This window comes from Rhinatrema bivittatum, chromosome 1 (genome assembly GCF_901001135.1).
Source record: "Rhinatrema bivittatum chromosome 1, aRhiBiv1.1, whole genome shotgun sequence".
Taxonomy (NCBI): domain Eukaryota; kingdom Metazoa; phylum Chordata; class Amphibia; order Gymnophiona; family Rhinatrematidae; genus Rhinatrema; species Rhinatrema bivittatum.
Window position 1 is genome coordinate 337134812 of NC_042615.1, and position 17660 is coordinate 337152471.

The window sequence follows — 17660 nt, forward strand, 5'->3', positions numbered from 1 at the left end:
GTTGATGGGGCCTGTAGAAGAAATGGTGGAGAATACCCATTTAACCCTGTGATGACTAGACACTTTTTCCCCTTCCTCCTGCCATGTTTAACCCTTCTGAGCAACGTTCTAATGTTTTTAATTAATGTACATGTGTTCATATCTCAAAATAGAAGAAATCTGCTCTGAAAGCTATGTAAGGTCATGTGGGTCCCCTGACTGAAACGTAAGATCCCTCACACAGATCTTGCCCCTTAAAGTGAGGCAGATGTGAATGCATTAAGGGAGCAGATTTTGCACATACTTCTCCTCAGAGATTTAGTAAAAAAAAAATAATTAAAGCACAGATATATTTATATCCTGATGCCCTTACTGTTACAGTTCTGGCAGCATGTCCACTTATGAAAGTTTATAAAAAAGGAACATAAAATTGTATATTTCAAAATGAACTTTGATAGGTGAAAGCAGAGTGAAGCCTTCTGAAATAAAATGGCATTCTGTTCTTATTCTTGTCCATGAGTAAGGCTCTATCGAGGCAAAAGATTTAATATTGGAACATATTGGGGATCAATATGCAGACAATTTGTCCAGCTTAAGTTTGGGATTTGGCCAAACTATGGGTTTTACATTTCCTGCCACTCTGCCTCCAACTTATCTAAGAAACTAGCTGGTTAAAAGTTAACTAGATAAACTGGAGGCATGTCAAGGCATTCAGAATTAGCCAGATAAACATATCTGGCTAACTAGGGCTTTATCTGGTTATATTCAGCAGAGAGCCTAATTGGCAGTGCTCCACTGAACATCGGTGACAATTTATACTCCTGACTTTAGCTAGATAAGTTGTTCGCTCGTCATGCTGCTGACTATTAACCTCATTAGGCGCAGCATGTGTCATGTTTCTCGAAATATTTGTTGCTGCAAGGAAATACCTTTCACCTTTCCCATGTGTAATAAATACTGTGCAGCTCAGTGTTTGCATGTATGGAGCTACTGAAGGCAAGGCAAAATCATATCTCGGGCAGGAAAACAAAACGCTTTGCTAAGATGGAAATGGAAAGAGAGCCCACTTGAAAAGGAAAAAAAAGAAAAATGAGTTGTTTGATTTTCTCTCCTTCCAGATCCTGGCACTCGTGGCTGTCAGAAAGGCTATGGATTACCTCTTTTCCCAACATGACCTCAGTTTCTTAGATGATGTCATCCCGGAGAAAGATAAGAAGAAAAAGGAGGATGAGAAAAAGAAGAAAAAGAAGAAGGGAAGTCTGGACAGTGACAATGAAGATGTAAGAGCCAGTTTGGTATTGTAACATTACCATGTAAAAGAAAATATTGAAAAATACCTTACTATGAAACTAGAGAGCTGGCCTTTGATTGTGAAAAAGTTGATCAGCCCTGTCAGCATTTTACATGCTTATAAGAATAGCAGGACACTGAGTTTTCACTCGGTGCTGGCAGGAACTTTCTGTAATATCATGGGCGGCCTCTGCAAACATTTTTCAGAGGGCCCTCTTCCGCTCATCCAACTAATGAAACAGATAGTACCTTATCTCTAATCTGTTATTTACAGTTTACAAAGAATTTGTGATCTGTCTGCCCCCTTCATAATGATAGGAATTATTTATGTTTGTCCTTTTTTTTTTTGTGAAGAGAAGATGGGCGTAGGCTTTTGCCTATCACAGTTTGAACTGATTTATGGTCTCCCACATTTACACCACATAACTTGAATTTTATAATGCTACTTTTATATTTGCTGTAAAATACATTGGGGTGAATTTTCAAAGACTTGTGTGGGTCAAAGTTTTCGTTTACGCAGGTAAGTAGCATCTACTCGCGCACATTATTTTTATAAACATCAAACATAGGCGCATATTTTTGGCTGGGTGGGAGGTTTGGGTGAACTGGGAGGAGTTCAGGCTGAAGAACCAGGAGAGTCTCGATGGACTGGAGAAAGACTGGATGAACTGGTGAAATAATTGGTAAAACTGGTATTTTCCTTTACGTGCCCATGTTTTAAACTATACCAACTTATGTGCATAAATACTGATTTACACAAATAAGTCCCATCTTGTTTTTCTGGATATATTTTATGCATCTATATTGTTAAAATAGAAAAAGTATGTGTGCTCAGTGCATTGAGATACTTGCTTTCACTGCATTGCTTGTATTCACATATAAGCCTACATACTCTACATATGCACGTATGTCGAGGATAGATGCACATATTTTATGATATGCGCGGGTTATAAAATACAGTGGTAAAACTCTGCACAACCATATGTATGTGTATATCCTCATTGTGTTGATTTTATTGATGACCTACTTTGAATAGTGGTTTATAACTAGTAGCTAAAATTATGCTTAAGTAAAGTTGAATGTACACTAGAGTAAGTAAGGTGAGGTATCACACTATTATTGGTGCATGTTCTCCATTGTTTTCATGAACAAAGTGTTTTATTTCTACAAATGTAGGGTTAGAAGATGGCACCAGGCTATGATAGATATGTTTTACAATTCCTGTGCTTTAATTTCTGTCCCATTGCCTAGATGCAGCTATAGTCTGCATACGTTTTACACCATCAGCAAAATGCTGGCTTCTTCCATTCTTATCTCCATTGTTTATTTTTGTCACACTTTTCCACCATAAGAATTCAAAGCATGTTGCATCAAGATTATAAGAGTCAGATGTGTGCTTTAGTGAAGTATCTAGCATGTTCAGCACCAGTGAATCCTTCAGCTAGAGCGGTACAACACCGCTGCCTCTGTGAAACATCTGAGCAAACAGATGCAGGTATTTGCCACCCTCTATTATAAGTTCATTCACAAGCCCTGAACTTTAGACTAGCCAATTGAGAACCTAGAGGAGTCATTTGTAACTCAAGACTCTGAGCAACACTGATTTAATGTGCCTATTTTCAGCAAAAGCAGCACATTCCCTGCACAAATCTTCACTATATAACATAGCTCTGAAAAACACCCAGAGGTCCATATTCAGTCACTAACAGACATAACTGGCTAACTAGCAGGGTATATTCAGTGGTGGGGTCTTGTAAGGTTTCTCCTACAGCAAGACTGAATGTCAGCAAGGTTCCTATTATCTATATAGTTGCTCTTACTCATTTACACATATGAGACCTTCAGTGGAGCCTTTGAACCAATGGAATTAGCTTTATCAACCTTTATCCCCCAAAATTTCAGTGACCCCTGGGATGAGGGCATCCCTTCAGTGGTGGATGTATCCGGAAGTTCTGAGGGTGGGTCGTTTGCTGCATGCCTCACCATATCCTTTGACTCTGTATACCAGCGCCTCCATCAAGAGGAAGTGGGCTTATACTAGAATTACATGGATACACATATTGTAGTCCCCAGTGGAGAATCAGTTGTAGTTCAGCCTACTGGGATTGTGAGCCATTTGTTATTCTCTGAGCCACCAGGACCATCAAAGCCCTTTGGAACAAGATCGAGATGACCTTTATTGCACCAGGCTGACCACGGCGTGTGTATGTGTATATATATATATATACATATATATAACTGAATTGATAGACTGAAGAGATATGCAAACCAGACTTGCCATGGCCAAGATCATCCAGGTCTTGTTCCAAAGGACTTTGATAGTCCTGGTGACTTAGATGGTTTGAATGGTACGAAAGTAGACAGACGTTGCATTTTAGCAGAAAAGCATCAGGAGCTAATTGGTACTTGTTTGGATGCATGCAGAACTCTTTAATCTTTGCAGCACTTCGGTAAAAGGACCATTAGTGCGGATGTAATATTCTGAGGTGATCTGCCAGCATATTCTGAATTCCAGGAAGATAAGTTGCTTGTGATGATTTCCCATGATCAAATTCAGATGGCCTCCCGGCAGAGGGCATAAGAGTCTATACCTTCCTGTTTATATAAAACATGGCCACCTGATTGTTTGCCTGGACAAAAAATGCTCTTTCCTGAGAGGAGGTGAGAGAACGTGCTCAGAGCTTAACAAATGGCTCACAATTCTAGTAGTTTTATTATTTATTCTTTATTGATTTTGAAATACTTATGACACAAAACTGTCAATACAAATACGATTTCCACTGTTGTCAAATACATCAATATAGTGAAACATTAAAGTAATAATACTTTTACCATTTAAACAGTGAAAATCTACTGTTACTATGAAATTTTACAGTGAGCAAATGAATTAATGAGCATAAATAAGAAATAGTTCAAATAGGATATGAAAGTTGCCACACACCTACATTCTATTCTAACCAGTGTTAGATTGGCCTATATTCCCTCCAATTAAACTTTTAGATTCTAAAAGTGCTCCTACCATGTGACAGGGGCTGACCAATGGCACCGGTAGCCCCTGTGACATAGTAAGGGCAAAGGCTATCGGCGCCATTTTGAATACTGGCAGCCGACGATTCGCGTGCAGGAGGTCGCTCCCAGACCCCTGCTGGACTTTTGGCAAGTCTTGTGGGGGTCAGGAGGGTCCCCCAAGACTTGCCAAAAGCCGCTGGTGGTCCAGCGGGGGTCCGGGAGCGATCTCCTGCACTCGGGCCATCTGCTGCCAGTAATCAAAATGCGCCGATAGCCTTTGCCCTTACTATGTCACAGGGGCTACTGGTGCCATTGGTCAGCCCCTGTCACATGGTAGGAGCACAAGATGGTGCGGGCCATCCAGTGCTCCTACCATGTGACAGGGTCCAGCCAATGGCACGAATACCCTGTCACATGGTAAGGGCAAAGGGCCATCGGAGCCATTTTGATTAGTGGCAGCCGACGGAGCGGAAGATCGCTCCAGGGACCCCCACTGGACCACCAGGTACCTGTAAAAAGTTTTTGGGGGGGTCGGGAGGGTGGTGGAAGCTAAGATATTAGTTTTAAAGGGTCGGGGTTGGTTTTTTGTTTATCGGCTCGAGCGCAGCCGATAAACAAAACCGCGATCGGGCCTGATGAAAAAAAACCCACATGTGAATCGGAACCGGAATCCGAACTGATTCCGGTTCTGATTCACATCTCTAATATTTGCTGTTAGGCATAGGCCAGGGTATCAGTTTAGGGCAAATAGCCTTCAGATAGGAGGTCCTACAATTTTAATGGAAGAAGTTCTCAACTTGGTATGAGACCAGTTGTCTGGATCCCTTCTCCTGTGGTCTGAAGGAGTAACTTCACTATTTATTCTTCCTTTCATCCTTAAGCTGTAGAATCTCTTCAGTCAGTGTTTACCTCAGTGCTAGTGCAACATATTATAAGCAGGTAGAAGAGACTTTGATCACTCAATGAAACAGGACGGGAGCGAAAGACTTTATGGCCCATCCAGTCTGTCCATCCATCCAATTAATTTAGCATTATAATTCTCACCACTTCCTTAGAGATCCCCTGTATTTATCCCATGCTTTCTTAAATTCATATACTGTTTTTGTCTTCATTACCTACACTGGGAGGCTGTTCCACACATCCACCACCCTCGCTGTAAATAAATATTTCCTAAGACTACTCCTGAGTCTACCCCTTTCATCCTCCTCTCATAAACCCTCATTTTAGAGCATCCTTTCCATTGAAAAAGGCCCACCTTTTGTGAATGGAAACCTTTGAAATATTCCATTGTCTGTCATATCTCCCTTATCCTGCCTTATCTGTAGGGTACACATGTTTAGATCTTTGTCTATCCCCATATGTTTTAGAACGAAGACCTCTGAACAGACTTCATCCTGTTTATATCATTTTGAAGATACAGTCTCCATAATTGTACACAATATTCCAAGTAAGGTCTCACCAGGGACCTATATGGGGCAATTTAACCTCCCTTTTTCTGCTGACCATGTCTCTCCCTATATAGCCAAGCATATTTCTGGCTTTTACTATCGCTTTATCCACCTATTTGTCCACCTTAAGATCATTAGATACAATTAGCCCCAGATCTTGTTCTTCCTGTGGGCTTAGAAAAATTTCACGTTAATACTGTACCTTTCCCTTGGGTTTTTGCATCCTAAATGAATTACTCTGCCATTTTTTAGCATTAAATCTTAGCTGCCAGACCTTAGACCATTCCTCAAGCTTCATTAGATCCCTCCTCATGTTTTCCACTCCTTCCTGGCTGTCCATCCTGTTACAGATTTTGGCATTGACAAAAAGACAATTCTTTCCCATCAACCTTTCCGTTATGTTGCTCACAAAAATGTTGAAAAGAACTGTCCAATGAAAGATCCCTTAAGCATACCGCTAGTAACAACCCCCCCTCCTCAGAGAAAATCCATTTACCTACTACCCTTTGTCACCTTCCACTCAGCCAATTTCTAACCCAGTCATTCTAAAATCCATACCAAAGGTGCACAATTTATAAGTATTCTGTGTGGAACATTGTTAAAGGCCATGCTGAAATCAAAGTACACTACAGCTAGTGCTCTCTCTTGATCCAACTCTCTGGTCAGATTTGTCTGACAAGATTTATCTCTGGTAAAATCATGCTGCTTCAGATCTTGCAAGCTATTGGATTCCAAAAGTTTGCACTATTCTGTATTTTAGCAATAATTCCATTAGTTTGCACAACACAGAGGTTAGACTAACTGGCTTGTAGTTCCTAGCCTCCTCATTTCCACTTTTATGACTAGGAAACACATCCCCCCTTTTCCAGTCTTCTGGAACAACTCCAGCCTCTATGGTTAAATCATTTTTATTAATTGTCAAATCACAAATCGCTGGAACACTGTACTCTGCACAGCATCCAGCTGAAACAGCAAACAACATCTCAAGACAGATATCTGCCCCCCCCCCCCCCCCCCATGATCCAGTTTGTGGCAGTAAGAATCCAGCTTCATGCTCACGGGTGCAGAGCTTGTATATATGGGTCACCTATGCATAAAAAGTCTTTCCTTTTCCTGAAGACATCCATTTTTTCGATGTACTGAGTGGCATGAATTGGGATATCATACTTTTTAACTGTTAGAGATAGAGGAAAAAATGTTCCCTTATCTTTAATAATGCTTTTGTAGAAAGAAACAGTCTTGAAAAATTATATGAATATAATTGAGAGGGGTCTCTATGAAGAGTAATCCCTAAATATGTCAGAGTGTGTAGCCCATGCCGTAGGAAACTTTGATCCCCATAAGTGCTGGACCTAGTCTTGTACCGGCAGAGCTTCTGACTTATCTAAATTGAGTTTGTGGCCTGCCAGTTGCCCATATGTGGAAAATTCTTTTAACAGGGCCTCACAAGCTCCTAGGGTTCGAAATATGTGCCAAAATATCATCCGCAAATGCAGCTAACTTAAAGACAGTTGACACAGAGCCCTTCAGTGGCACTCCTTTAACCTTGGATTGTGTTGTATTCGTTGTAAGAGGGGTTCCAAAAATTACACATATAATAAAGGGGACAGAGGACACCCCTGCCTAGTTCCCCTACTGAGATTGATGTCAGCAGACAGATAACCATTAATAAATACTACAGCTTTGGGAGAATTATAAAGAGTTTTGATTGCATGAGTAAAAAAGCCCTCAATTCCAAAGACCTTGAGAGTTTCAAACATAAAGTCCCACTCTAATCTATCAAACGCTTTTTCAGCATCGAAGCTTAACAGCATTAAGGATATATCTTTCTTCCTGCTGCTAGCAGTGGAGGCCAAAATGTGTCTAATATTGATTGCCGTACAACAACATTTTACAAACCCTACTTGATCCATTCCTATCAACTGAGGAAGAATTACTGCCATTCTATCTACCATGATTTTGGCCAACAGCTTCACATCAAAATTCAATAGTGAAATAGGTCTATTGGTCTAAAGGAACCTGGAGCCATCGGATCTTTTCCTTTTTTGGGCAACACTATAATAGTAGCTTTATTAGGTGCATAGAGGAATTGTCCCAAATTAACTAAATATCCCAACATTTCCCCCAATGGAAGACAAATTTTTGTGGCTAATAGTTTATAAAACTCGGCAGAAAGAACATCAGGCCCTGGGGTCTTCAGTAACTTAGCTTCTTTTATTACTCTTTGAATTTCAGAAATTTGAAATGGCTTGTTCAAACTTTCCAGTTGTACTGACGAGGGCTTAGGCAGATTCATAGTGCTGAGATATTCTTTAATATTCTCTATCCCCTTAGGTGTACCCTTGTAAAGTTGATAATATTGCTGAAATATCTCTGATGTTTCTTTCCCTGAATTAACCACTGTGTTTGAACTAATTTTCATGGCCGGGTTAAATTTAGGCCCTGCCCAAGTTTTTGTTACATTCGCCAGCATTCTGCCCATTTTATTGCCATGCTGAAAGAATTTACATTTGTAATGTAATTGACCTTTCTGGGCCCTCTGATGTAGTAGCATATTAAGCACATTTTATATAGCCAGAATACTTGCCTTATTGGAGCCCGTGCATTGCATCCTCAAGAAGATGAAACCCTCGTCACACCCTTTAGACTACATCCCATCCAATCTGCTGCTCTCCATCCCTAACATCATTTCCAAACCTTTAGCAGATCTCATAAATTGTTCGCTCTCGCAAGGCCAAGTCCCGGACCAACTTAAGATGGCTATGCTCAAACCTCTCCTCAAAAAACCTAACCTTCCGCCCACAGACCCAGCAAACTTCAGACCTATAGCCAACCTTCCTTTGATTGCCAAAATCATGGAGAAGGTGGTAAACAGACAACTCTCCGATTTCTTAGACGAAAATGACATCCTTACATCAAACCAATTCGGATTCCGTAAGTCCAGGAACACTGAATCCCTATTAGCCACATTATCAGACACCATTCTCCTTAATTTAGAAAAAGGCCAACCGTTCCTTCTCACACTACTGGATCTCTCCTCAGCGTTTGACACCGTGAATCACTCTTGCCTCATTCAGTGTCTAGCCAACATTGGAATCACAGGATCAGCGCTAGATTGGTTCAAATCGTTTCTGGAAAACAGGTCATACAAGGTAAAGATAAATAGCAAAGAATCTCACCCCTGTGACTCAAAGCCGGGGGTACCTCAAGGATCATCCCTGTCACCTACTCTGTTCAATATTTATCTTCTCCCACTTTGTCAACTACTAACCAAACTCAAGCTAATGCATTTCTTATATGCGGATGACATACAAATACTCATCCCTATAGCGGATTCTCTTCAAAAAACCTTGTCTTTCTTGACCAAATGCCTCGCAGCAATCAACACCCTACTCTCCAGCCTCAACCTGGTACTAAACACCAACAAAACTGAAATCCTTCTTATAGCTCCAGAAAACTACATCCCGCTCTTCCCCACAACCGCCAACCAATGTCCCAGCATCTCAATTGACCGCACTACCCAAGTGAGAGACCTGGGTGTACTACTAGACAACCGACTCAACCTCAGCAAGTTCGTTAACAACACCACAAAAGAATGCTACTTCAAATTGCAAGTATTAAAAAAATTAAAATCACTTCTTCTCCACCGTGACTTCCACCTGGTACTACAATCCATCATCCTCCCGAAACTGGATTATTGCAACTCACTCCTGCTGGGTCTCCCTGCTTGCACCATCAAACCACTTCAGATGGTCATGAATGCCACAGCCAGAATTCTCACAAACACTAAAAAAAGGGAGCATATCACCCCCATCCTACAGCACCTACACTGGCTGCCGATTAAATATAGAATTCACTTTAAAAGCCTTATGATGATACACAAGGCCATTCACAACATCTCCCCTCTCAACCTTACTTATCAACTCCAACAGCACTCCTCTAAGAGACCGACCAGATATGCGTACAAGAATACGCTTCTTACCCAGCCAGCAAAAACGCCTCTAAGGAAACGCGCTCTTTCCACGGCGGGCCCCCCTCTCTGGAACTCGCTCCCTCCGGATCTCTGCATAGAGCCCTGCCACAGGACATTCAAAAAGAAGCTAAAGACTTGGCTCTTCGCCCAAGCCTTCCCGGAGAACTAAGACCAGAGGAATACAATGACACTTTACACCCTGATTCCCCTCTCCCTCTGTACTTACGTTTCTTATAGTGCCATATCTAAGTTTAATGAGGCCTTGTTGTTCATTGTAAGTTCTCTGCAAATTCCTTATTGTCCAAGTACTTTTTTGTTACTCTGTTCTCATTGTAAGCTGCCCAAGAGGTAGTCCAAGTTATTTATTGTTAGTTTTTATGTTTCATTGTAAGCTGCCCTAGAGGCATCAGTTTGATTTCACTGTAAACCGGTGCGATATGTATATTATACAGGAACATCGGTATATAAAAATTAAAAAATAAATAAATAAATAAATAAATTGCTTTTCTTGATGCAGCTGTCTCTCTAAAGTTAATATTGCCACATTAATTTTCTTCCTACTTGAAGCCACATATGAGATATCTCCCTGGAGAACAGTTTTAGCTGTCTCCCAAAACAATATTGGGGAGTCTAGATGCACTTTATTATGCAATGAATAGTATTCCCATCTTTTTAAGAGATGTTCTCTAAAGCCAAATTGTTATACAAGTATTTAGGGAATTTCCAAATTCTAGTCAAATCTGGAGGTTCAAACTCTGCTAGGTCAAGCCAGTCTGGTGCGTGTCAGAAACTGCTAATGGGCTAATTTGAGTATCAATAATTCTAGAAAAGCTCCTTTGCCAAGTTAATAAGTAATCAAGATGGAACTGTGTATTATGAGCGCGTGATATATGGGTAAATTCCTTCTCACAAGGATGAAGGGTCTTCCATATATCAATCACATCTAGACACTGGCATAAATAAGCAATTCCTTTACCTTTTGACATCGTGGACCTAGTGATCAGTGGTAACTTTTCTAACTGATCATCATGACGGAGGTTAAAATCACCTTGAATAATTAACGTTGTCTGTGCATATGGTAGTAGCAACTGAGCTAATTTCTTAAAGAATGCATGATTATAGGTATTGGGGACATAAACCATGGAGAACACTATAGATTTTCTGTATAGCGTGTCCTCTAACATTAAATATTTTCCTTCCATATCCGCAATCTGATTTATTTGTAAGGGTGTCCCTTTTCCAACCAATATTGGCACCCCAGCTTTCCATGTGCCAGACTGAACTGAGAAAACCTGCCCCACCCATTGTCTATGTAATTTCATATGTTTTACTTCATTAAAATGCATCTCCTGCAAAATAGCAATTTGAACTTTTTGCCTATGTAATGCTTGCAGCACCTTATAACGCTTGGTAACAGACCCAATGCCCCCCACATTCCATGTAATGCATTGAACTGAAGCTGCTGTCATTTCCACATCATATGTCTGGTAAGTAGCGCTTTATTCTGTAATGTCCACTAGCCCAAGCCCCAGTTGAACTAAACTTCCAAACTATTTATGCTTCTATTCCAATCTGTAGTGATCTTTAACTGCCATCTCTCTATATATTTTTAAAATGAAATCTCCCCTCCTATCCTTTCATTTCCCCTCCCCCTCTGACTCCTTCCAAAGAACTGAAATGCTTCCAAATTTTTTTTCCCCCCACCATGGGCAAACAATCCATGTAACGTGTGGAGCCCCACTCCCACACTCTACACACATCACTCACACGTGTGAACATGTGAGCATACACATACATATGTATGTCAGAAAAAATTAGTTATAAAAGCAGATTATAACTATAAACACTTAAACAATGTCAGGTACATTTTAATACCAACTCTGGTGCAACTTAAGTGTTTCCATCGATCTTCCCTCATTAGAGAAATATAAAAAAAAACTACTGAGAGATGAAAATCAGTTACTGAAAATGATGGAACATTCATTGCTAGCACCCACAGCTATTCTAAGAATGTTCAACCAATTTGATTTGCCATCCAAAAAGACTTAGACAAATTCCTTTGCCGCCTCTGTCATTTCATACACATTTGATTTGTTTTGGTGCATTATTTTTAATTTTGCAGGGAATTGCAATAATCAGATTTGCTGCTCCACCAACTTAGCACAAATAGAAGAGAATGCTTTTCGTTTAGCTGAAACAATTGCCGAGTAATCCGGGAACAAAAGTACTGGACGCCTTTCATATTCCAGTTTCTTTGACTCTCTGAACTGTCGTCTCACTTCTTCCTTATGTCGGTAATTGAGAAACTTGGTGATTACCGGTCAAGGCTTTGTCTGGGTTGATATTTTTACACCCAAGTGGTGGGACCTTTCAGTGTGTAATGTGCCATAGGCCTCAGCCACGTGAAGAGCCATGCCAAGCCATGTCTCTAAAAAAGTCCGGTAGTGCCTTGTCCTCAATCGTTTCTGGGAGGCCAATTATTCTATTACCCCGACAGGATCTATTTTCAAGATCATCAATTTTAATTTCAGCTGTCAGTATCACAGCTCTAGCATCTGCTAGCTATATTTCCAGGGCCTGCCCTCTGTCATCTACGCCCATGAGGTGATCTTCAACCTCCTGGAAATGCTTAGAATACTCAATAAATAGCGCTTCCATTTCAGTGAATTTCTCATAGATTTTCCCAAATCTGCCATCAAAACTGCAATAACTTGGACCACAATTTCATTTACCCCTTCGGTCAGGGTGCTGGGAAAGGAAGGATTACTGGTGGAGTCCGCCATCTTGCCAGCCATTGACCTCCTGTTATCGCACCGATTCATACTGACAATGGTGAGAAATTCATGGCTATGATGCAATATTACCTCAAAAATGGAGTCCTTGTCTCTTAAAGAGTCCAACAATGGCTATGGTTTGTCTCAGTGAGTTTTAGAAGTCAGATGTTCATGGATTAGGGAGTGAGGTCCAAGAGCCGTGAAGAACCAAGTTTTCGTTCGCACATCACATCATGTGATGCTCTCAGCTCCAGACTCTAATGAAAGTCAGTCAGTGGAGCTGCCAGGACATGTTTTAGTAATCTCAGATGTATCTCATCTGGCCCCATCGCTTTATCTACTTTTAAGTTTAGTTAGCTTCTCACAAACACACTGTTCTGAAAATTGATTGAGGTTTACCTCACTTCCGATCTTATTTTATGTGGCTCTGTTCCAGGCTCTTCCACAGTGAACACTGAACATAAATATTTGTTAAACAATGTTGCTTTTTCCTCATCAACCTCTACATATTCCTCCCCTTCACCTTTAAGTTTCACAATGCCACTTTTGTACTTCTTTTTTTAATAATATTTTTTTATTGCTTTGATTTCAGTAAATCACCCGAAGCAATGTATAAATATAAAACATCAAATTACAATATATACAACAATACTAAAGCATTGGGGATATCTTCGACCGTCATCACACAGGAGAAAAGCGGGCTTTGCCATCTGAATCTGCTATCCCTGGTCCTCATGGCTTGCAGAACTGATGTCTCTCCACCCTTTGGTATTCAAATTCATGAGACAATTATGGCATCCCAGTCCTTTGGTTAGTAAACCTCCAGTGCTATGGGATCTCAACATAGTACCGGTTTATTCATGAAACCTACTTTCAAACCTCTCGAGTTGGTGGACTTGGTTTCTTACCTGGAACGTGATATTCTTTCTAGCAGTCACTTTGGTTCAGAGAGTTGCCTACTTTCTTTCTGAGACTGCATGTGCTTAAAGGAAAAAATCTTATCACTCTTTGGACTGTATGAGAGTCTTGTATTTTGTTTGAGAAGGACTCCATCTCATCATTAAGCTTCTCAGGTGTTTGTGTCTTTTTAATTCCATCGGGAATGGCAGTGGCCAAAACAGTCTGTCCAAATAGGATGGTATCATGCACTATAATATGCTGACTGGCCTATAGATTAAAGATGCTGTCAAGGCTCATCAGGTAAGAGCCATGGTGACTTCAGTGGCTTCTCTCAGGGCCACTTGCATTGAAGCTGCTACTTATTCTGTTTACACTTTCACATCCCGTACTGTCTGGATAGCATGTTACAAGATGATGGTAACTTTGAGCAAGCAGTCGTGTGCATCCTATTCTACCGGTAGTCCACTCTTCACCTGGTAGGACTGGGTTGTCTTAAGAGCTTCTGTTGTACAACCCTCAACTTGGTACTCCCCATGCATAATGGCTAATTAATTCATGTCTGTTTGTTGACGAAGAAAGCAAGTTTGCTTACCTGTGAATGGGTTCTCTGTAGACAGTGGGATGAATTAGCAATTCTTAATACCCACCCACCTCCCTAGAATCAACTACTTTGCTGAAGCTTAAGTTCTGGAAGAGACTGACAGGCTCAAGAGGCAGCACATGCACATAGAGTTCCTGTGCATGTTGGTAAAGATTTACTGAGCTCTGAGAGGGATGATGTAACCCACACATCATGGCTAATTCATCCTGCTGTCTGTGGAGAACCCTTTTTACAGGTAAGTACATTTGTTTAACCCAAGTATGACTTGCTGATGCCAAGGCCTCATTTTCATAAATGGCCATAAATTCTGAATACTATGCTGCTCCAGAAGTATTCGACTTCATAATCAAATGAGCATTTACAGTCACCCCCAAAAATGTAACTTCCTTGCTTAATGGGAGGACTTTATCCTTCATGAATAGATTTGGAGGGGACATACAGTATTTAAGAATACATTTTCTTAATCATAATTCTGTTTTAGAGGAATTGAGTCATCTAGACTTGGATTTCTTTCAGGCATACACTCAGTCTATCCAATCAGTCTTGGTGGGTGGAACTTAGCTCATAATAGATCTGGATGTCATCTGCATACATTTAACAACTAAAAGTTGTTCACCTAATAAGATGACTCAAAAGTTGTATGTAGATGTTAAATTGTAGTAGTGAAAGTAATGATTTATGAGGACCCCCCAATTGAAGCCCCTGTGGGTCAAAGATATCCATTCCCACTTGGAACTTTTTCCAACCTGTCTTGTAGGAAAGAAGAAAACCATTAAAGCCCTGTGCCTTCGATACCAAGGACTTCCAGTCATTTATTTATTTATTTATTTAACGCTTTTCTATACCGGCATTCAAGATAAACATCACATCATGCTGGTTTACATTTAATGGTGGGAGGGGGTGCGAAAAAATAAATAAATTAACAAACTGTAGCAAGTGAAAAGAAAAAACTCTGAAGTTACAATAAAACAGGGGAGATTCGAAACTGGGAGGAGGAAAGTCTAAAGGAATTTAACATAGAGAGCAATTATTTACAATGTTCTAGGAATGTCTGATTGTGGTTGTCGTTGAATTGCGGTTCAGTTGGTGTCTGGAAAGGCTTGTTTAAACAACCACGTCTTAAGCCATTTTCTGAAAGTTAAGAGGCACGGCTCTTGACGTAGATCCGATGGGATGGAGTTCCATAGAGAAGGTCCTGCTGTAGAGAAAGCCTGGTCTCTAAGTGTTATATGATGAGAGGTTTTGGCTTGGGGTACATGTAGTGAATCTCTGTAAGCTTCATGAGATCAGAATGTCATGGTCCACAATGTGGAAGGTTACTGTTAAGTCCCAGCACAGTGAAAGGGTCTGAATCCCTATCCAAGCTTCAACAGTATTCAGGATCATCAACTAAGGCCACCGGTGTGATCTTTGTACTGAAACCAGCATAGAAGAAGCCAGACTGCTCAGGGTCCAGATGATCCATTCCCTCCACTTATCAGTTGACAAGCTATAGCTCTTTCAGTTTAGTTTGCCGAAAGATGGCATATTGGAGATAGGGCGATAAGTTATTGTGCATTACAAATAATGAAATATATAAAAAGCTTTTCTCCTATTATGTGCTTGTAGGAAAAACATATTTTTATAAATTAGTCCCTAAGTGCAGTAACCTAACCTGACTGATGAGCCTTAGTATTTCATCTATATTTGTTTTCCTTTAACACTTTGCCCTCTGACACCCAAGGCTAAAACTTCCTAGTAGAGTGCCTTACTGCTGAAGGTATGGTAGTTCCCTTCCACAGTAAATAAAAAGGAAAATTAAGAGGTAGGGTCAGCTTTCCTCATACATGTTTTTCAGAGGTTTATCCAAATATAGTGAAAAGTCTGGTCACTACTACTGTTCTAATGAATATGGGCACTTGTTCTTCAAGTCAGATCTTCTTTTGTTTATGGCAGACTAACAGCCACAGAAGTGAACTAGCACAGTTGTACAAATGTACAGATATGTGTGCAGCATTATATCTTCTGTCACCAAGACAAGCTTGGTTGTATTTTGTACCTTGAAAATGGGTCCCAGAGCACTGCGCAGAGCAATTAAAAAACACAAGCACTGCTGGTAAATTTGGAGAGGGTAAAACAAACACATTTCTGGATGGTGGGCTGTACAACATCGTCAAAAGAGAAGGAGCAATAATGTTCTGGTTACATTACAACTAGGAGGATTATAATAAAACCCACACTAAAATCTGAGAAAAATGTTAGCACCTGTTATGTTTACTTGCACAATAAAACCTATGGAACCACAGGATGTAGTAAGCTAATGGCATGCAAATAGCCCATGAAAAAAAAGACGCGCCAAACAGAAAAACGTGCTTTATTTTACTGATGGACCATCTCCATTTCATGGAACTGAAAATCTATGCTTAAAAAATGGCCCTTTTCAAGGAAGGAGGAGGTCTCTTCAGCCCTATGTGAAAGATGCAGATCTGCTCAGAAGTGGATTTGTTTGGGAGCTCTCAGGAAGCAAAAATAAAAGGATAGATATTTTTTAACCGTACTATTTTACCATAATCGGTGTGGGAAGACTGGAACCAGTAAGACTGAGCAGTTCCTCTTACAGAAGCAGCATAACCAGGCACTGAGCAAGAGCAGGATCTGTATGTCCAGATGGCAAGACCAATGCTGGGGAGGGTCTTACAGTGCAAGCAAGCCAACAAAGGAGGATCGAATTCAGCCAGTCAGGAGCAAAGCAAGGAGCCACCTAAGGTCTGAGACTCTGACCTCAGAGGAAGGATGGGGCAGCCAAAATATCCATTCCTGCTCCAGATTGACCTGAACAGCCCCGCATCACCCCCCCCAGGCAGATCTTCTTTGGCAGTGGGATCTTTCACACAGATCCCACGAGGCTGGGCTCTGGGATATTGAGCTGAAGTGCATGGCTGGGCAGGTCCTGATGGGAAATCAGGGTGTAGGAGAAATCATCTGCTTCCCGGACTGTAAAGAATGAATAAGCTTTGTGGACTCGTTCCTTTCTGTAAAGCTACAGTGCCGCCTCCTTCAGCTTTCACTCACACTGGTGTCCAGGCTGTCCTTGTGGAGCAAGGTTCTACATGTTTCTACCCCATTCGGCTCAGTAAAATCAAGCCGCTTTCATCTTTTCTAGTCAACTGCTGGCATTAGATGGTGGGCATGTGCAGGGCTGCCAGTGTAGCTTAGCTCTCTGAAGCAAATGCTGGGCTGAGCTCTCTGGTCTACTTTTCAATAACATTTCTCCAGTTTCAAGAATGCCTGTGAATGGATTTTTATTTTAACTACGTGGACTCTTCAGAGGACCCCCCTTTTTTCCATAAATGTTCCTGGGAAATGCATGTTCATAAGCACCATGGGAAGTTTAACTCCACCTCAGACTCAGGATTTAAATTTCCCATGGTGTAACAAAGGGGTGTTAATCAGGCTGCGCTCTAACACATCTTCCTGCAGTGCCCGATAGTAGACAGTATTTACATTTATGTGGGGTTAACATTTACCTGTGCTAATCCTAGCGGCAGATTTTAACCCGGGTTTTTGCATATGCTTTTTCCATGTTAAAAAAAACACTACGTTAGTAAGAAAAATCCACACTAAAGTGCAGATTAATACCCACGCTAGGGTCTGCGCATCTTCTTACATCGGCTCCTCAGCAGTTTTGTGTATTGTGTCAGATGGGT

General features: G+C 40.9%; 1 protein-coding gene across 2 annotated transcripts in view; it reads left to right on the forward strand.

Moving 5' to 3' along the window:
* Positions 1 to 17660, forward strand: part of SLC4A4 (solute carrier family 4 member 4) — a 782778-nt gene that overhangs the window by 751879 nt on the left and 13239 nt on the right. For both annotated transcript variants that reach the window (XM_029598711.1, XM_029598721.1), the window contains one exon: positions 1098 to 1259. In XM_029598711.1, coding sequence (XP_029454571.1) covers positions 1098 to 1259 — 162 coding nt within the window. The remainder of the gene's footprint in view (positions 1 to 1097; positions 1260 to 17660) is intronic.